Source organism: Sander vitreus, chromosome 18, assembly GCF_031162955.1.
Source record: "Sander vitreus isolate 19-12246 chromosome 18, sanVit1, whole genome shotgun sequence".
Classification (NCBI taxonomy): domain Eukaryota; kingdom Metazoa; phylum Chordata; class Actinopteri; order Perciformes; family Percidae; genus Sander; species Sander vitreus.
This window is the reverse complement of record NC_135872.1, coordinates 2,642,828-2,664,355: the sequence shown is the minus strand read 5'-3', so window position 1 is coordinate 2,664,355 and position 21,528 is coordinate 2,642,828. Positions and strand designations below refer to the sequence as shown.

The following is a 21,528-nucleotide window of genomic DNA, read 5'->3' as shown; positions in this document are numbered from 1 at the left end:
CACAGCGAGCAGGTGCAGAAGTGAATCACAGATTGCAGCTCTAGGGGGTCGGGTCGGCCGTCACACAGCAGGTCGTCCTATCACAGCATAATGTGTTAGAGAAATACGGCGGAGGCACCTGCAGGGATCAGGCCTCGGTGTTCCCCGTGATGTTGCATGAGGCTTAAAAAGGTATGTGCACAGGAGATAATTTGCCGCCGAGAGAGAGAGAGAGAGAGAGGGAGGTGGGTTTTTGGAAGTCGTTATTCGGAGCTTTGAGAGTTCCACTCTGCTTTTAACTTAGGTGCACCCGGCTCCTTGAACAAGTTACAGCACTTCCTTAAAACCAACTCACTTGTGCCTTTTAGACAATTTAGAAAACTGGTTTTAAACCTGCAAACTTCTACTTGTAATTGCTTTACATTGTATTTTCTTTTGCATCCTTATCCTAATCCATCCATCCATCCATCTTCATCCGCTTATCCGGGGTCGGGTCGCGGGGGTAGCAGCTCCAGCAGTGGGGATCCTAATGTATTCATCAAATCCTTTTTCCAATGCACAGTTTTAGTGTCTTTCTGTTTTTATTATGATGGTGTTGCTTTTTTCCTGTGTTGTTCTGTTTTTGTCTTTGTAAATTTGACTCGATGACATTGTGAATGAGGGGCGCCCCTCAGTGATCTGAAGTATAGAAGTTGAATGAATGAATGAATGAATGTGTGTCCTCGAGTACACTGCAGTCTGCAGCTTAAGTAAAGTAAGTCCAGAGGTAACGCCCCCAAGCAGAAAGTTCCAGCCTCGGGGACTCGCAGCAGATTATTGCGGTTATATTTTATCTGGCCCCTGCGATCGGGTTACTCCTTTTCTCTGCCGCTACTGAACCGTGCACTCGCACACAGTCAGAAGCAATTACAATAGCTCCGCAGAGTGAGCTGCCGGTTATGGTTTCTGCCACCTCTTTACGGCCGCTGCCTCTCACTCCCAATCTCTCTTTCTCTGCGGCTGTCAATAACACAATTATCTGCTCGGAACATTGCTGTGTGTTTAAACCGAATGTTGGTGAATAAGTAGACTCACTTCATTCCCAGGGACAGGTTCATGTTGACATTTATTATTTTAGGCACTCAAAGTGATAAACTGCAGAAAAGACATTCTGAAGTTAGGAATTAACTTAAAGCGTAACTACCATTTTTTTGACTCATGGGAACAACAATCTTTGACATTGGTCCAGTATATCGAGATCGCTGCAATCAGATAGTCTAGCTAGCTGTCTGGATTTACCCTGCAGAGATCTGAGGAGCAGTTAACCATAGTCCTCAGAAATCCACCGGAGGTTAGAACGCCAACACTAAGAAAGAGGAAGGGGGCGGACATCCGGCCGAAATGAGGAACACCCGGCGAAATTTCCGGTGTCAATGTAGCGATTGATATAGCCTTTCTAGAGATTGACCCTGAACCTTTTTTGTCCCTGTGTGTCTCCAGGGTGCCACTCAAAGTGGAGCAGGCTAACAACGCTCGGGACGCCCTGGCGAAGGCCGTGTACAGCCGCCTTTTCGACCACGTGGTGACCAGGGTCAACCAGTGCTTCCCCTTCGACTCCTCCGCCAACTTCATCGGCGTCCTGGACATCGCTGGCTTCGGTTGGTATCCTTTAAAACCTTCTATGACTGTTGCAATAACATTAAGGATTGGCATCGGCTAAAATTAAGCAGCTTCACGGCCTTTTCAGGAGTCACACTCTACCAGTTAACCCTTTGAGGACAAAAGGCGCACCGGCGCGTCCAAACGATGTTTGACACAACTCAGACTCAGAAAGCGATATTACAAAATTTCATTTCAGACATTTATTTACTATTTTAATCATATATAGAGACTTTGGTTAACTCATTTCAAGCACCGAAACAATTCGTACATCATAAGTTAAAGGTGCCCTGCCACACGTATTTCATTACTTTGTGGGACCTGGCGCAGCATCTTTAACTGTGTCTCCGTTTCTCTTCTGCAGAGTACTTCGAACACAACAGCTTCGAGCAGTTCTGCATCAACTACTGTAACGAGAAACTGCAGCAGTTCTTCAATGAGCGGATACTGAAAGAGGTGAGAGCTGTCGTTCACCTCGTGTCCATTTGTGGGAGGAAAAAAACATCAAATCAACCTCCAAGCCATCAGCCAACACTTCCAAACACCGGCAAATCAAAGCAAACATCTTGGAATGACTCGGGACTTTTGATTTTTATATGTTGATAAGTGCTTTTTTTATTGTAAGCACTTATATACAGTGGGGAGAACATGTATTTGATTAGCTGCTGATTTTGCAGGTTTTCCCACTTACAAAGCATGTAGAAGTCTGTAATTTTTATCATAGGTACTCTTCCACTGTGAGTGACGGAATCTAAAACAAAAACCCAGAAAATCACATTGCATGATTTGCAGAACTTAATATTTGGTACAGAAACCTTTGTTTGCAATTACAGAGATCATACATTTCCTGTAGTTCTTGACCAGGTTTGCACACACTGCAGCAAGGATTTTGGCCCACTCCTCCATACAGACCTTCTCCAGATTCTTCAGGTTTCGGGGCTGTCGCTGGGCAATACGGACTTTCAGCTCCCTCCAAAGATTTTCTATTGGGTTCAGGTCTGGAGACTGGCTAGGCCACTCCAGGACCTTGAGATGCTTCTTACGGAGCCACTCCTTAGTTGCCCTGGCTGTGTGTTTCGGGTCGTTGTCATGCTGGAAGACCCAGCCACGACCCATCTTCAATGCTCTTACTGAGGGAAGGAGGTTGTTGGCCAAGCTCTCGCGATACATGGCCCCATCCATCCTCCCCTCAATACGGTGCAGTCGTCCTGTCCCCTTTGCAGAAAAGCATCCCCAAAGAATGATGTTTCCACCTCCATGCTTCATGGTTGGGATGGTGTTCTTGGGGTTGTACTCATCCTTCTTCTTCCTCCAAACACGGCAAGTGGAGTTTAGACCAAAAAAGCTCTATTTTTGTCTCATCAGAGCACATGACCTTCTCCCATTCCTCCTCTGGATCATCCAGATGGTCATTGGCAAACTTCAGACGGGCCTGGACATGTGCTGGCTTGAGCAGGGGGACCTTGCTGCAGGATTTTAATCCATGAAGGCGTAGTGTGTTACTAATGGTTTTCTTTGAGACAGTGGTCCCAGCTCTCTTCAGGTCATTAACCAGGTCCTGCCGTGTAGTTCTGGGCTGATCCCTCACCTTCCTCATGATCATTGATGCCCCACGAGGTGAGATCTTGCATGGAGCCCACGACCGAGGGAGATTGACCGTCATCTTGAACTTCTTCCATTTTCTAGTAATTGCAGTTGTTACAGTACAGTTGTTGCCTTCTCACCAAGCTGCTTACCTATTGTCCTGTAGCCCATCCCAGCCTTGTGCAGGTCTATAATTTTATCCCTGATGTCCTTACACAGCTCTCTGGTCTTGGCCATCGTGGAGAGGTTGGAGTCTGTTTGATTGAGTGTGTGGACAGGTGTCTTTTATACAGGTAACGAGTTCAAACAGGTGCAATTAATACAGGTAATGAGTGGAGAACAGGAGGGCTTCTTAAAGAAAAACTAACAGGTCTGTGAGAGCCGGAATTCGTACTTGTTGGTAGGTGATCAAATACTTATGTCATGCAATAAAATGAAAATTAATTATTTAAAAATCATACAATGTGATTTTCTGGATTGTTGTTTTAGATTCCACCACTCTCAGTGGAAGAGTAACTTCGAAATACATTTTAGATACCACCCAGCTGCAGAAACATGCTGTAGAAAGTTGTGTGTTTCTTTCAGTAAACTTTGTGTCTTACATTTTGGATTTAAAAACTCTCCAGTCACAAACATTTGAAGCACCCAAAACAACCATTAGCGACATGAAATACGACGCTGTCCAAGTCTACAATGTTCCAAATCTCTGTTATGGAAAATAATGATGCTCGATATACAATTTTTCCTTGTAATTCAGGGTCTTCGCATAACAAACTAGAAGGCACTCAAGTGCTTAATCCTCTGCCAACGCTGGGCAGTTGTCGGCCTTGGCAGGCGTTTGGGCAGTTTTTGATTAAATAAATTGTGAAAGAAATGCCACTGTTGTTTCTGCTTCAGTTGTAGAAGCCAACGTTTCACATCATTAACAAAATGAAATCAGCCTGATTCTTGAAGCCATATCTGTTTGAACTTTGAACTTCTTAACAATGAAAGATCATTAAAGGTCCTATGACATGCTGCTTTTTGGATGCTTTCATATAGGCCTTAGTGGTCCCCTAATACTGTATCTGAAGTCTCTTTTATATAGGCCTTAGTGGTCCCCTAATACTGTATCTGAAGTCTCTTTTATATAGGCCTTAGTGGTCCCCTAATACTGTATCTGAAGTCTCTTTTATATAGGCCTTAGTGGTCCCCTAATACTGTATCTGAAGTCTCTTTTTATATAGGCCTTAGCGGTCCCCTAATACTGTATCTGAAGTCTCTTTCCCGAAATTCAGCCATGGGGCAGAATAACAGCCACTAGAGCCAGTCCCACAATGAGCTTTCCTTAGGATGTGCCATTTCTGTGTCTGTAGCTTTAAATGCTATTGAGGAGGAGAGGGGGGGGAGGGGGCAAGTTGGAGGGTGGGGGGTGTGGCCTTGACCAACTGCCATGATGTCTCTCTCTTTCTCATGGGGGGCCAAATTCTCTGGGCGGGCAAAGCAGAGAAAGGGGAGGTAACCTTTCTCCTTATGACGTCATAAAGGGAAGATTCCAGATCGGCCCATCTGAGCTTTCATTTTCTCAAAGGCAGAGCAGGATACCCAGGGCTCGGTTTACACCTATCACCATTTCTAGCCACTGGGGGACCATAGGCAGGCTGGGGGAACTCATTAATGTTAAAAACCCTCATAAAGTGACATTTTCATGCCATGGGACCTTCAAAACTTCTTTTTTTTATAATTAAAGTGTGTATTGTTTTTCCATGTGAGAAACGCACCACATTTAACAACATGTAACACACTAAACACACACTATACAGCAATCTGGGCAAGACAGAAAAACAACAAAAATTCACAATTAAAAGACATAGACATAAATAACAAGTACAACAACAAAAAAAAGATGGGGGTGGGGGGTGTTGGCAGAGATCAAATTAGGCTTGATAATAATATTAATTATGGGGCAGTAGTCAGTTCAAATTGAATAAAGTGCAGGAAATGAGACCAGACCTGGTAGAATCTACCCCTACCATCGTTCAGTCTTGCAATAACAACTTCAAATGCCGTGTCTGTCATTAACTGCAGCCTGTCTGTAAACTAGGCCTTACTTGGCTTTTCCAGTGTCTAAGAATGATTCGTACTGCAGTGATAAATCCAGCTAGTGTCAGAGCGGACTCCGCAAAATTATCAATCATTGCCTCCTCATTTACATACTTGATGATGTTTTGCTCGCAAACATCTGTTGGCAACATCCAGTATGAAAGCTGTAACCTTAAGATGCTCATTTTGCATGAAAGAGTAAAGAGTAAGCAGAAAACCTTGTCTAAATGAGAGCTGGAACGTCTTGCGGGCAGAACCACGGAGTCGTCGTCGCACTCATTAGACGGATTGCGTACATGCTGCGAATATCGTTATGGATTCTCATTAGAAATGTCTCCTTTGCATTCCAGGAGCAAGAGCTGTACCAGAGGGAGGGGCTCGGAGTCAACGAGGTCCACTATGTTGACAATCAGGACTGCATAGGTATGGAGACGCCGCTCATTATTCTGCACATTCTGCACTCATGGCCGTGCATTCAGAGCAGCTCCAACTGCTCGTCCTTCATATTTCTGCTGTTGAGTTCAGAGTGTTGAATGTTTCTTGTTTTCTTTTGCATCACAGATATTTTTAACCATGTGTAGAACATAAAGTACATAACAAGACATAGAAGTAAAAAAACAACAACACACACACAAAGCTGGCATGTGTAGAACATACACATACAGACACTTAAAGTTTTGGTGCGTAACTTTTTGATATTAATGAACGTCCGTTACATTCCAGCCATTGCCAAATGAGTTGCTACAAAGCAAATTAAGACTATCAGCTCCACACAACTCTCTCTGTCTCTCAGTATGGCTATGTTCAGAAGATTGTGGCGTCCGTTCCCGCGCAGAAACTCAAAGGTGCTGTAGGTAGGATTGTGAAGATCCAGGACTTAGCCAAAAAATTTGAACATTGACAACTTTTCAGTCCCTCCCCCCTTTCTGCTAAAGCCCAAAACGGTCTCCTAAGCCCCTCCCCCCACAAGGGAGAATGAATACGTGTGCATGAGCAGTGATTGACACGCAGTTAGACCTCCCCGGCCTGTTCATCTGAACAGGGAGCGGTTGATTTTTGCAAATCTCACTACAGGCTGTAGGTGGAGCCAGAGGAGCCGGATGTTTTTTTTAAATGACCTGCTTCATGTAGTTCTACTGGAACATAGGGTCAGTTTCAGCAGATATGACAGAAAGTTAGTTTTATAAGGCTTACCTACTGCACCTTTAAGTGAAGATAATGACCTCTTCTGAAGAGTCCATCATGTTTTTTTAATTCTCCGTGTCCTCCTTGGCTACTAGCAACTGTGTGGAAGGGGGGGGCTGTGCACGACCACGGAGGGCTTGTATCATGTGGACGCGCCGACAGTGTTGTTGTCATTACTTAGAATTCCTCATGGGGACGACAGAAACTACACACTATAGCTTTAACTTTGGAAACTCATAAAAAATGCCATCCTGTACAAATGCGTTTTTAAAAGCAGATACAGATGGAGATGATCGTATCTCTAGAGGAAGTGCAAGCTTGATCGCCTCTAGTCCCAAAATTGGACCCAGGAACAGCAAGAAGGAGCTGACTAGATGATCTCAGATTGCATTCAGGCTCATAGGGTGTGAAGAGGTCCGTTATATACTCTGGGGCCACTCTCAGTTGTGCTTTAAAAGTAAGTCATGACATTTCAAAATTGATTCTAAATTGTTCATGCCCATTAAAAGCCTGGCACCAGAAAGAAATCTGAACCAGTTGTAGCCATGAAAGATGCTTCTGAATGTGGCAGGAATACAAGGAGCTGCAGTAATCAAGTCAAAATAAAAGCATGTACAGTATGACCTTCTCTATGTCACCGAAGGACAGACAATATCGATCAATGTTACAGTTGTTGTAGGACTTTCCTGTCTTGACTTTGGACTTGTTGGTGTTTACTGAGGACTTGACGTGGGACTTGTAGATCTGTACTTCACAGCCAAGACTTAAAGTGCTCATATTATGCTCATTTTCAGGTTCATAATTGTATTTAGAGGTTATATCAGAATAGGTTTACATAGTTTAATTTTCAAAAAACACCATATTTTTGTTGTACTGCACATTGCTGCAGCTCCTTTTTTCACCCTGTGTGTTGAGCTCTCTGTTTTAGCTACAGAGTGAGACATCGCACTTCTGTTCTATCTTTGTTGGGAGTCGCACATGCTCAGTAGCTAGGTAAGGACTACTAGCCAGTCAGAAGCCGAGTATGAGGGTGTGCCCTGACAGTACCTAGGTAAGGACTACTAGCCAGTCAGAAGCAGAGTATGAGGGCGTGCCCTGACAGTACCTAGGTAAGGACTACTAGCCAGTCAGAAGCAGAGTATGAGGGCGTGCCCTGACAGTACCTAGGTAAGGACTACTAGCCAGTCAGAAGCAGAGTATGAGGGCGTGTCCTGACAGTAGCTAGGTAAGGACTACTAGCCAGTCAGAAGCAGAGTATGAGGGCGTGTCCTGACAGTAGCTAGGTAAGGACTACTAGCCAGTCAGAAGCAGAGTATGAGGGCGTGCCCTGACAGTAGCTAGGTAAGGACTACTAGCCAGTCAGAAGCAGAGTATGAGGGCGTGCCCTGACAGTACCTAGGTAAGGACTACTAGCCAGTCAGAAGCAGAGTATGAGGGCGTGTCCTGACAGTAGCTAGGTAAGGACTACTAGCCAGTCAGAAGCAGAGTATGAGGGCGTGCCCTGACAGTACCTAGGTAAGGACTACTAGCCAGTCAGAAGCAGAGTATGAGGGCGTGCCATGCTAGCAGCTAGGTGAGCATTATAACGTGTGTTCCAAAGTGACCACGTTTGTCTCTGAAGTAAAGGCTGGACTACAATAGAGCTGTTTGGAGCAGTTTGTGAACAGTGTTTTCTGTTGGAGATGGTAAGTCCCTTTGGGGGGGACTTTGGGCTTTTTCACTTTGTAAACCTATAACATGTACAAAAAAGATATATAACACAGTAAAGGAAAGGAAAAGACAGAAAGCATAATATGAGCATTTTAAGATTTATTTCTGACTTAGTGTTAGCTCTGCTTCTGCATTGCATGCTTCACTCTATGTATGTATGTATGTATAACTTAAACTCACACGCTCTCTCAGAAAACACTCTTGAGTGTCTGCCTGTGGTTTTGGAGCGTTGTTCCGGCTGCTGGTTTTGCTTTGTTTTTAATTTTTCTTGTTCAGGGGTTGTGTGCTTCCCAATCTGTTGAGCTATCCCGGAGAAGAAGTTGTGTTTACGAGCCCCGAGCGGCCGCACGCTGCTCATGATTGGCCTTAATGTGCCGCTGGCTGTGAGCCCTCCGTTTTAGCGAGAACCGTTTGACCTCCGGAGCCTCTGCGCCATTTTAACGGACCGACAAAATAAAAAAAAAAGGCAAAGTGATGAAGCCCCAGAGCATGTGAACCCGTGTCCTGAGTGAAACGTGTCTCCATAAACAGGGAGGCAGATGGATGTGAGGTGATTTAGAGGGGAAGGAGGTTAATTAGGCCGTTTTGCTGATGTCCAGCTCTGTGAGATGGCATCAATAAGAGATGCTTACTACAGCAGAGTCCGCAGGCAGCGGTTGGCTCACACAGACTGTATGCAGTGAGCTCTGTTTGCATTGAAACTGTAGATTACTAAAATGTATTTGTTTGTTTGGGCTGCTGCTGTTGTGGGATTTGCAAGCAGCAGCTACCCGTGCACACAAACACCAGAGAGAGCATCAAAATCACACTTGGTGTAGCAGAAAATTAAAATCTGTCCAGACAAGAGATGCATAACTGCGTGCAAGACGAAGCAGAAATTAAAACAAAGATTAGAAAAACTCATTTAAAAAATCCTCGTCACTTCACAAAACACATTCGTCAGAGTGGAAGATGGCAATTTATTTGTTAACATTTCAGTCGGTTTTGTTCCCATCTGAGTCGATGTTGGTTGATGAAGTATCTTCAGGATAATGTACTTAAAGTATTAAAAGTAAAAGTACTCAATGCCGGGAAAAAAAATCCTCTTAACATATAAGACACATTAGAAAGTGTCTGATCATCTCAGCTGGACTTGTAGCCGTTATATTGTTGGCTAGTTTACTTCAGAATAAAACATCAGATCTTATAAACTACATGTGTTTTGTGTGCAGTAATCTTAATGTGTAAAGTAACTAGTAACTAAAGCTGGAACAGATGAATGTAGTAGAGTAAAAAGTCCAATATTTCTCTCTGAATATTTCTCTCTGAAATGTAGCGGAGTAGAAGCGGAAAGTGGCATGAAAAGTACACAAGTAAAGTACAAGTACCTCAACATTTGGACTGAAGTACAGTACTGGAGTAGATGTACTTAGTTAAACGTCCGGTATACTCGCGCGTGGTGGTCGCGACACTAGTTGCAGTCTTCTCCTGAACAGAGGTGGCGCTAATGAGCAAAGGCTGCCAACGTTGCTCTTTCTACGGACTAGAAGAAGAAGGAAAAGGTAAACAACGGCAGAACTGGCAGCAGCAGTTCCCACTGAGTGCTCGATTTCTGCTCGCACACTCAAAATCCTGGCGTGCCAGCGAGATCTACGTCATTTTGACGTCACATTCGCGCGCGCCAGTAAAACGGCCTTTACATTCCACCGCTGCAGAGAGACAGTAGAACGAGGGATGAAGGGATGGATGAAAGGATGAGGGGATTTGCGTGCGTGCGTGCGTGCCTGCGTGCATGCGTGCGTGCCTACGTGCGCTTGTGGTGGGGGAAATTTAGCCAAATATGATCCACAAAGCAACCCACAACTTACGTAACAGCCAATGTGCCCGTAACACCACGCGTTATGTTAGACATTTAGAATTTACAATAAGTATTTAGTCGTGTTAGAATGGCTGTTTGTGAGGATATCATGAAGCCTTGTTCCAATAAAAAAAAATGTAAACGGTACTTTTTACATATCTGAACTTGAAAAAGGGTCAGATTTGACCCTAACATCTTATAAGGCCCATGTGTCAAACTCGAGGCCCGCGGGCCACATCCGGGTCCCTCGCAAACTTTGATCCGGCCCGCGCATCGATTTAGGTTAACAATACATTAACCCTCCAAGAGTTTTTCCACACTTTTCCCGACATTCTTGCCGTTTTTTTCTTCATTTTGCCGCTATTTCGACATTTTGGGGTTTTTAAAAAAAAGAAAGTTTTTTTAGATGTTTTTGTGACTTTTAAAAAAAATATATAAAAAAATATTTTAATCGCTTTTTCTGCCACGTTTTTGCCTCTTTTCTCAACATTTTTGTCACTTTTTCCCCACATTCTTGGCATATTTGACTTTTTCGGGTTGAATAAAAGCGTGTGAATACAGAACACATGTCGGGCCCTCGATGTGATTCTCTTTTTCCAGTGTGGCCCTTAGTGAAGCTGAGTTTGACACCCCTGATATAAGGGTCAAGGGCGCCGAGACGGACGGTGCAACCTTTTCCTCATGTGTCTCGTGCTTCTGTCTTTTCCCCCAGACCTGGTGGAGGCGAAGGTGCTCGGCATCCTGGACATCCTGGACGAAGAGAACCGACTACCTCAACCCAGCGACCAGCACTTCACCGACACCGTTCACAACAAACACAAGGACCACTTCCGCCTCACCGTGAGTGTCTCCCAAACACCAGAAGGAAGTTGTTGAAAATAGAGACAGATATATCAGATTCGCGATAGTAGAGCTGGGACGATATGCTGTTGTCCTGATTCAGTTCTTTATTTAAGATTTAGTAACTACCGTTTTTTTTTCAACCTGGACCCTATTTTATTTCTATATAACACCTGAACCACCGTAGTCCCAAACGGTGGTTCAGGTGTCATTGTAAATGGAAACTATGCAGGAACTCTGCTGAGTCAGAGTGTGTGTGTGTGTGTATTTGTGATTGTGTGTGTGGGTGTATTTGACGGTGCGTGCGTGCGTGCGTGCGTGCGTGTGTGATTGTGATTGTGTGTATGTGTGTGTGTGTGATTGAGTGTGTGATTGTGTGTGTGTGTGTGTTTGACTGTTTGACTGTGTGTTTGTGTGTGAGAGATTGACTGTGTGTGTGTGTGTGTGTTTGTGTGTGTGTGTGTGTGTGTGTGTGTGTGTGTGTCCCTCAGGTTCCCAGGAAGTCTAAGCTGGCGGTCCACAGGAACGTGAGGGATGATGAAGGGTTTATTATCAGACACTTTGCAGGAGCCGTGTGCTATGAGACGGTGCGTTCACACACACTCCACTCCATCTATGAAATGAATGTCACACAAACTAGTTTATTCATTTTACTTTGATCACTGGACTTAAGAGAGCACTCCTGACCAAAGCAAGCGACCATTCAGATGAGATTTTTTTTCGATTGGTGGAGCTCGCTGTTACGATGGAAACATTAACCGCAGTCGCGAGCCGGCAAACGGCTAAAGTAATCGGCTGATCGTTTGAATCAAATGTTTTATGGTTAGCTTGGTTCTTGGCTTAAAACTCTTTATATAAGCATTTAATGAAAGGTCAACGGAGATATTGAACGGGTAAAATCACTTCCGGAACCGGAGTTGTTCAAAAAGTAGCCGGTCACTGTTGAGCTCTATTGTACATGGTTTTGTTCTCCATGTACAATCACATCTACTTGTAAAGAGGACTTTCTTCAAGCTGAAAAGCTTCAAAAAACATTCAAACATACAGCGTAGTGCTCTCAGACATCTGAATGGACACAATCAAGTTTTGTAGCAGCAGATTCATAACTTCTGAATGCTGGTGTATATCTGCAGACATCTATTGTGATATTTGTTGCTTGGAATATTGTCCTTCACCTGTGCAGTGAGCGGAGGTATCAGGGGGGAAGGATGAGTCATAAACAACGGGAGTGTGCCTATGTTGTAAAAAAATGTCACTAAAAATTAGGCCCTATGTTCCCAAATTTCCTTTTTCATAAATTTGTATCAGATTTTATCCTCCTTTCTCCCAATTTGGTAGCCAATTACACCCAATCTATTATCCAGTAGCAATGGACTACAGATGGAATGTAACCCTGACATAGGGCCTAATTTTAAGAACAATCTTAGAAATGTGGGACCATAGGGATGTGGGACCATAGGGCTGTGGGACCATAGGGCTGTGGGAACATAGGGCTGTGGGAACATAGGGCTGTGGGACCATTGGGCTGTGGGAACATAGGGCTGTGGGACCATAGGGCTGTGGGACCATAGGGCTGTGGGAACATAGGGCTGTGGGAACATAGGGCTGTGGGACCATTGGGATGTGGGACCATTGGGCTGTGGGACCATAGGGCTGTGGGACCATAGGGCTGTGGGACCATTGGGATGTGAGAACATAGGGCTGTGGGAACATAGGGCTGTGGGAACATTGGGCTGTGGGAACATAGGGCTGTGGGAACATAGGGCTGTGGGAACATAGGGCCTAATTTTCAGTGAAAAAAAAAATCTTAGAAATGTGGGAACATAGGACTGACCTCTAAACAACAACCAAACATAAAAAGGAAAATTTGGGTTTTCTCTTTTTGGAATTGTGCACAAAGGTTAGAAGCTGAAACCTTCCACTAAATTAACCCAGCAGGGCAGTACGTCTGAAGACGTTTTTAAGTCTGTTCGAAAACGTTGTCCCTCTCTTTTAGACCAAGTTTGTGGAGAAGAACAACGACGCGCTGCACATGTCTCTGGAGAGTCTGGTCAGCGAGTCTAAGGACCGCTTCGTCCGCGAGCTCTTCGAGAACTCCAGCAACAGCAAAGACATGAAGCAGAAGGCGGGAAAACTGGGCTTCATCAGCGTCGGCAACAAGTTTAAGGTGAGTTTTAGGTGAAATGTAGATGATTTGTTAACCTGAAACTCCCAAGATCAACTGTAACTCGTCTTATCGCAAATCTTTGGTCTGAACTGGCTAGGTATGTCCCGATCGCAATCCCAATCCCAAGTATCTGATCGGAGCCAATATGGGCATTTTTTAACTGATCAGTGATCAGCATTCACCCGGTTTACCTTACTCCGGTCATTTACATCAGCTTGTAGCGATCGCTGCCTTTAATCAAAAACGCCCTGGGCCAAGATGGCGCGCGTCACTCACCAGTGTCTGTTCAGAGTGTTTCATAGCTTCTAGTAAAAAAGTCCATCTTTCTTAGTCACCTGTTTTTTACAGAAGCGAATTGCTCCAATTCTCCACACTTCCTCTGTGATTCCACCAGGCAACAACGCTTTCCCCGGAGCCGACATCAGTAAACACGAGATGAAAATCAAAGATTGACCATTAAGCGCAAGAGGCGCCACTAAGTTTAGTTTTCGTTGTCCGGCGGGGAACTTGAGACTGTTTATTTTTTGGGTGGGGGTTTGTTGGGATCCTAAAGAGAACTTTGAAGTTTTGGTGTTGAGGGAAAAGACTCACTTGCTGCACTAAGTTGAGTGAAAGTGAAAGTATTTATTAGTAGGATAACCCCTTGAGACGAATCATCTCATTTTCGAGGGGTTCCTTAAAACAGTTAAACAGTAAATACAAAACACAAAATACATTCACACATTCCCCCCTTTACTGTCACTTAAACATAACATATAGCGAAGCATTTAACCCATCCATCCCTCACGGGAGCAGTGGGCAGCCAATCACAGCGCCCGGGGACCAACTCCAGATCTGAGCCAGTGCCTTGATCAAGGGCATTGACTGGAAACCTAATCTACATGTTACGGAGGAAACCCACGAAGACATGGGGAGAACATGCAAACTCCACCCGGGACGACCTGGATTCGAAACCTTCTTTCTGTGAGGCCACAGAGCTATCCACTGTACATGTAATACACTACCGTTTACAGTAGCAATAACGTTATATCCTTGTTCTTTACTAGCAAAGTGGACCACAATATGACATCGCGGTCAAATAAATACATAAATTAAATGAACTTTTGACAAGATTAATACACAAGATTTGCCAGTAATAAGTTACTTTATTTAACGTGGAAAAATACCGAGATGAGTCTTCTCTTGCGATTGCGGCAAAGCGGCCATTGAGCGGAAAGAGCGTTTTGATTGGTAGGAAATGGAGATGGGCGTTGCTGGGAGGAGGCGCTTTTTAGATAAGAAATGGATATGAGGTCTCTTTTGATTGGCAAATAATGGAAGGGAGCTTTGGCTTTGATTGGTAAGAAATGAAGATGAGAAAGTGGACGAATAAGGCATGGGTGGGGTCACCATGCCGACATGGAAGATATTTAAAACATCGGATCGGGATCGGGGGCCAAAAAATCAGATCAGGCCTAGAACTGGCCGTTAGGATAGGGAGTCTAATCTACCCAAATTGAAGGGATCCTCATCAACAACAAATATGATGGTGATACACGTGTTAAACTTTCAAATACTGATATCGGTGTTGGCCTTAAAAAAATCCATACATCTGTCGTGTGGAACTCGGTCTCATGGGAACACCCAGTCTCTCTTTCAGATAAGAAGGTTCCCTTTATACACAGTATAGTACATTCAGACAACAGAGAGCAGCTTCTTTGTTGTTTTGGAGGGAGCTATTTTCTTGACTCCTCCACTGTGAGTCATCCAGCTCAGCGTCTCACCTTGATATGTGCTCCGGCGTGTCAGCCAACCAAAGGCAAAGCCAACCACTCAATCATGGCTCCGGAAAATTAAAAAAAGCACACGGCCCGAGGGAACAGTGGCCGTCTCTCTCTCTCTCTCTCTCTCTCTCTCTGATAACGGCAGAGCCGGTGCGTGGTGGACAGCACAGGCAGCGGGGATATATCTTATAGTATTCCCAGGAACACTGGTGTCTTTGATGCACACATATTTTATCCTTTCATGTGCACTGTGAAATGATTTGTATGTGTGATACATCACAGATCCTTGCGGAGATGAATGCTGTCCATCACTGAGCTGCACTTTAAAGTTCTCCATTTCTATAAACACTGTACTGTGTGTGTTTTTATCCAGGTAGAGTTTTTAATGGACAATTTTCTTAAGGTTATTTTTTGGGGCATTTTTGCTTTTATTTGATGTGTGTGTAGGAGAAACTCACAATGGCAGGGCTATTCAATTGGGCCAGATTTTAAAACCACGAAATGAAGATGTGCCAGATATTTTCATCAGCCTATTTAAAATGTGTGTGTGTGTGTGTGTGTGTGTGTGTGTGTGTGTGTGTGTGTGAAAAATATACAGAAATTAGGGAAGCACCAAATCCAGGCTTCAGATCCGGCTGAATATTGGGCTTTTTGACGGGGTTCGGTTTCTGCCGAATTTTTTTCCCCCGAACCCTACGCTTGCACTCCGCGCGCTACGCTGGTCGACGTAATGACGGCGCCGCTGATTACGGGAAGGTGTTTATGTAGCTGGAGCCTTCAATGCAGCAGGCTGTGAGGAAGTGGAAATGGAACTGGTGAGCAGAAAAAGTGTTGTTTGGCAGTACTTTCAGTCAAAAGAAGGCCATTCAAGTCCAGCTACATGTTCAATCTGCAATGCTGATTAGTCTGGTGGTGGCGAGGACCCTAAACAATACACAACATCACCGCTGTTACAACATCTGGTATGAAACATCTGGAAGAATACGAGCTGAGCATGAAGGAATCTACAGACAGCAGCCAGAATGCAGCAACTTCAGGTACGGCAAAGGAAGGACAGTCACTGTTTACTTCATTAATGTGTTGACTGTGTTCATGGACTGAGGATGGGACGAGGATTCGGTATTCGGCCGAACCCCAAAAATCTGGATTCGGTGCATCCCTAACAGAAATAAAATGTAGCGCCAGGGAGTGCTGCCCTCTTCCTTTTGTCACCCGTTTTAACCGATTGGGCTGTTCAGACAGGATGTGTGGCACAGCTTTTGCTCACTATCTGCAGAGATATTTGGGCATCTGTGGGGTTTTTTTCCTCCGTGAGCGAATCTGGCAGGTAAATCTATTATAAACAATATAGAGTATATATTATATATGGGATGAATGATCTGATTCTGCTAGGCCACTTGCAGATTGCCTCTGGGCCAGTTGTAGTACCTAGGTAAGGACTACTAGCCAGTCAGAAGCAGAGTATGAGGGCGTGCCCTGACAGTACCTAGGTAAGGACTACTAGCCAGTCAGAAGCAGAGTATGAGGGCGTGTCCTGACAGTAGCTAGGTAAGGACTACTAGCCAGTCAGAAGCAGAGTATGAGGGCATGCCCTGACAGTACCTAGGTAAGGACTACTAGCCAGTCAGAAGCAGAGTATGAGGGCGTGCCCTGACAGTACCTAGGTAAGGACTACTAGCCAGTCAGAAGCAGAGTATGAGGGCGTGCCCTGACAGTACCTAGGTAAGGACTACTAGCCAGTCAGAAGCAGAGTATGAGGGCGTGCCATGCTAGCAGCTAGGTGAGCATTATAACGTGTGTTCCAAAGTGACCACGTTTGTCTCTGAAGTAAAGGCTGGACTACAATAGAGCTGTTTGGAGCAGTTGGTGAACAGTGTTTTCTGTTGGAGATGGTAAGTCCCTTTGGGGGGGACTTTGGGCTTTTTCACTTTGTAAACCTATAACATGCACAACAAAGATACACAATAAAGGAAAGGGAAAAAGCCAGAAAGCATAATATGAGCACTTTATCATTTGAGTAAATCACCCGTCAGCATGGTCATTTTGGCCTCATTTCTTAACCTGCCTTTTTCATGTCTTACTCAGGGATTATTTTTGTCGTCACCTCAGGGTGAGTGCTCCCGTAACAACACACATTTTGAACTGTCTAATGTGTTTATGTTTTTATGCCTCAACGAACTGCCACCCAAACTTCGGTATACTGTTGTCTGACCACTCAATAAAATGACAGTAAAGCTACTTTGACAGGTAAAGTTGAATGACACGAACCGGAAGAAGCATGACAAGTAAAATATTAAGATCACAGCTACAGTTTAGAGAGCTGCTGACCTGTTTTGCAAGAAGTAGTGTACAATTTAGTTTTGCTTTGTGACTTTTTCATTTACATCGGACTAAAACCCAGTTTATGTAATTTAAAATGTCTTTAAATCTGTGTCTGCAGAATGTTTTACGGGTGTAGAAGACACTGGGAAACATGCTGCTTTTATTTGAGAGAATCGAAGCACAGAGTCGCCGTCGAGGAGATTGAGTTCTTATTACCTGCGAGCTCTGTTACCTGAAGTGTTTTTCCTGAAACCTCCTCCTCCTCTGCCCTGGGTCACCTTTCTCTCCATCCCAGCTATGATTAAAGTTCAAAAAGGTTTAGAGGAGGATCCAAACCGCCAGACAGGAACAGAGCTTCAGGCGTGGAAATGAGCGGGGATAAATCCCAGTCAGCCGAGGTGACAGGAGACGCTGCCTTCTGGCTGCAGCGAAGGGTGGGAAATCATGAGGCATGGATGTTTTCGACTGAATATACATCATAACAGAAGTGTCTTATTACAAAGGCTCATCCAGACACGGCTGATAAGTCTTTGGCCAGCCTAACAGTGGGTTGTACAGATGCTATTGGAGTCCAGTGTCAACATACGGTAGAAGCAGTGAACGAGTGGCTGAAACATGTCCAAGACTACAAAAACGTGAACATATTCATTGTTTTACAGCTGCTCCCTTTCTAAAGACTTAATAGGGAAAGTCCTTTAGGGTCAGTGTGCGTCACGTAATCCTGCAGTAACGAGTGTGGCCACTACGGCAAAATGGCCTCATAGGACGTCACTGCAGAAGCCGGTGCTTTGGAATAGGGCTGCAACTAACGATGATTTTCATTGTCTGTTAATCTGTGGATTATTTTCTGGATGGATACATTCTAGTTCTAGTCTCTAAAATGTCAGAAAAGGGTAAAAAAAAATTGTTTCCCAAAAAGCCTTTTGAACACAGCTCGTACCTGCCGATCTCACGGAGTACTTCCTGTTCTCTGATTAAAACAGCACCAGAGCCCGTCTACGGAGAGCCTGTTCACTCCCTATTTAGCCCCATTGTACTGAATTTGGTTGCAGTTCCACCAGAGGTCCACTGGGGGTAACCGCGGGCGAGTGCAAAATGAATGGGACTCTATGGAGCTAGACGGCTAAATGTGTCTCTTTCGCCTGATTGTCGTTGAGAAATCTCAGATTTGATTGTAGTTTTTGCAAGTTCAACATGGATTATAGGTCAAAAGTTGAATGAACGAGTACTTGTGTCCTTTCGATTTCTTACAGGTTGAGTCGTTGTTGCCCATAACACGCTAGCATTCTGCTAATGAATGCTGATTGGTCAGTGAAGGACTGATTACAATCAACATCAGTGGAACTGCAACCAGTTCATGAAGCCGGAAGTTTCCCGAGAGTGGAAGTTCTCCCCTTATTAGACATTCTCTGACAGCAGCGACCTGTAAGACCAGCTGGCGGACACGTTACAGTGTAGTTCTCGAGCCAAACCGCCTCTGTCTGCCCTTTAATTGAAAGTTGCGTTACTGTTGTTAGAACATCAGCCAAAGCGAGACAGATACGATGATTAGGGAACTTTTCTGTGGCTTCAGCCTTTAGTGGACAAATGAGAACACCGCTGTTATGCTAATGACACGGCCTCTCTACAATCTGTCACCGCTTGATCCCCGCTTGTTCGGCTTCACCGCACGCCCTCGTGTCCTTCCATTATCGACCCTAATTAGTATACATTTATTTACATTTACATATATTTACATTCACATAACACAGATGCTCTTCGTGTCCACTGTCACTTGAAAAGAATTCGCCAGAATGAGCTTTAATAATGCATCACCAACACTATGAGTAATGCGGAGAAGTTACAGGGTGGCGAATATATAGCGACTAGGGACAGATTCATCAATAACAACAAGAGTTGGAGGAAGCGGTTTCTTTTGCTTAGTTTGTAATAGTTTAAAGTTATCCATGCTGTGGAAAGAAATATAGGGGGAAACACTGTATGGAAGACAATTAAAAATACATATTCTGAAATATATATATATATATATATATATATGTAACGATAAAGACCCAACTGGGCCTCCAAGCTGGATAAAAACTAAATAATGGCAGAGCTGCGACTACTTGCAGTTCAGCCATTGAACAAAAGATTTTAATGATGCACATTTATAAAAGTTTTGCTTATCAGCAAGGGCGTAACTTTAGGGGTTCAACATTGGGGCGGTTGAGATGTCCACTTCAGCGCAAAATAGAAATTTTGAGCATATCAAACACTTAATTTCCTGCATTCTAGTGGGTTTTTCTGCAACAATTTGTGCCTTTTCTGCATCAAGTTATGGTGCAAATGTCTTTATTTATGTAAAGGAAATAATAATAGTTTTTTTAGGGGGTTGCACTGGCCAGTTTTGATTATTGGTAAATTACGCCTATGCTTATCAGAAACCTTGAGTGAGCCACATCACATGTAAAGGATGAATCATTTTGACCCTCAACAGCCTGCAGAGTAAAGAGGATTCCTGCAAATGCATACCATATTTTAAAGTTTGAACTTCATTAGGGACAAAAGCTTCTTCTCTCCCCCGTTTTTCACTTGGCCACCTCAGCAGCATCTTCGGCTCCAAACTGTCTCTGATTATCTGTGGCCTCTTGTTCCAGACAGTAATACAATAACCCATTAGAAAGTCTGGCACTGGCTGTGCAAAGAGGACTTTAGCGTTGGCCAAAGTGCTCGGCTCCTGGCTGCCAGTGAAGTAATGTATCAGTCCAGATCAGGAGATTTTGACCTAGACTAACCATCTAAGGCAGGGGTCTTCAACGTTTTTTAGGCCAAGGACCCCTTAGCTGAAAAAGAGACAGAGCAGGGACCCCTACTACATATATTGTATCAAATTAAGTTGCATATTAAACTGGACCTACAATAACATGTAGGGCGGCCTAAAGCCTTTATACATACCTTTGTATAGTGCATACAATACTAAGATTTAAAAATAATAAAATGTTGGCATATTCATACATCATGTTTGAATGTTAAAATGTGGCACAGTAAAACCTTAAGCTTAACTGTATCTGTGGGTGGCCCCCTTATGGCTACCTTAGCTATAGGCCAGTATGCCTCTGAGAGAATTATCTTTACTAATAATATGTTGGATTCATGTTAATGTATATTTTCAGACTTTTCTTGAATTTTTGCGGCCCCCCTGCAGCAAATCTGAGGACCCCCTGGGGGTCCTGGACCCCCTGTCTCTGATCTAAGGTCTAAGGGCATATTTTTCAATCTGGATCTACAAAAATCCAATCCACAGATTCTGTTTGGGTCTGGTTATAACTGATATAACCTGCTGGTATTTGATACAGTATGTGTTGTACAGCTGTGTTTCTCATGACGTGAAAATGAAACTAACAACCCACATTAACCAGATTTCAACTTGACCACCACGAAATGTAATTCTGTGTCTCAGCACGTTGAGGTTTTCATACGACAAAACTCCAATCTTCATTTACTTTGATGACACAGAAACACAAATATACCTTCCTCTTCTTTTTGCTTCTGCAGACCCAGCTGAATATTCTCCTGGAGAAGCTCCGCAGCACGGTCAGTGTTTCCTCTACTCTCTCTTTACTCACTGATGGTTTGATGTTACAGCTGCAGTAAAGCACAGCTCTGTATTGGGAGAGAAAAACACCTAGAGTTTCTGTCCCCCCCCCGAGACGCAGAGATCATCATGTCCTGAGTCAGAATGTAATGGATGTGATGGATGTCTGATTCGGTGTGTGGTTCCTGCTGTTGCTGTACTGATTGCCGTTTTCTCTCTGCCACTCTTCGTGTCTGTGCACTCTTTGTTTCTCTCCCCATGTGTCCCTCCTGCGCTCCGGCAGGGCTCCAGCTTCATCCGCTGCATTAAACCAAACCTGAAGATGATCAGCCACCAGTTTGAAGGCGCTCAGATTCTCTCCCAGCTGCAGTGCTCCGGTCAGTGGGATTTTTTAAAACCTAGACGAGACTTTGAAGGCTACATTTACGTTGCTGCTTTTGTTTGTTTTGAGCCAAAAGCGAGCTCGGTGCACACAAGTGTTAGTATGATTTGTGATGCTCTAAGTGGGATATGGAAATGCACTTTCACGTTCCTCAAAAAACTGAAATAACAAGCAATCTCTTCTGCAAGCACTAATTACCTTGAGTCAGCACTAAAAAGATGGTCAAACTAGCCTAGAAATCTAGACCACCCTAGCAGCAGCAAATGTAATTTGCAGCCAGGGTCGTCCAGCAACTCTCCGTTGGCTTGCGAGCTGGAAAAACCAAACTCTGGTCAGGCCAATCACATTGTGTATAGAGTCAGTGGGCGGGCTTATGGCTGCTGCTGGCGAACGGCGGTCTTTGGAATCGGCTTTGAAAGAACGGCACTGAAGTCATTCTTAAAAAAGGAAGATGTGTTTGGTGTT

At 44.2% G+C, this 21,528-nt stretch overlaps 1 protein-coding gene across 10 annotated transcripts in view; it reads left to right on the top strand.

Annotated features, from left to right (window-relative positions):
• Positions 1-21,528, top strand: part of LOC144533599 (unconventional myosin-VI-like) — a 164,637-nt gene that overhangs the window by 82,715 nt on the left and 60,394 nt on the right. For all 10 annotated transcript variants that reach the window (XM_078275079.1, XM_078275078.1, XM_078275077.1 and 7 more), the window contains exons 13-20: positions 1,459-1,616; positions 1,982-2,073; positions 5,634-5,706; positions 10,728-10,855; positions 11,347-11,442; positions 12,852-13,022; positions 20,642-20,680; positions 20,965-21,058. In XM_078275079.1, the coding sequence (XP_078131205.1) occupies positions 1,459-1,616; positions 1,982-2,073; positions 5,634-5,706; positions 10,728-10,855; positions 11,347-11,442; positions 12,852-13,022; positions 20,642-20,680; positions 20,965-21,058 (851 nt within the window). The remainder of the gene's footprint in view (positions 1-1,458; positions 1,617-1,981; positions 2,074-5,633; positions 5,707-10,727; positions 10,856-11,346; positions 11,443-12,851; positions 13,023-20,641; positions 20,681-20,964; positions 21,059-21,528) is intronic.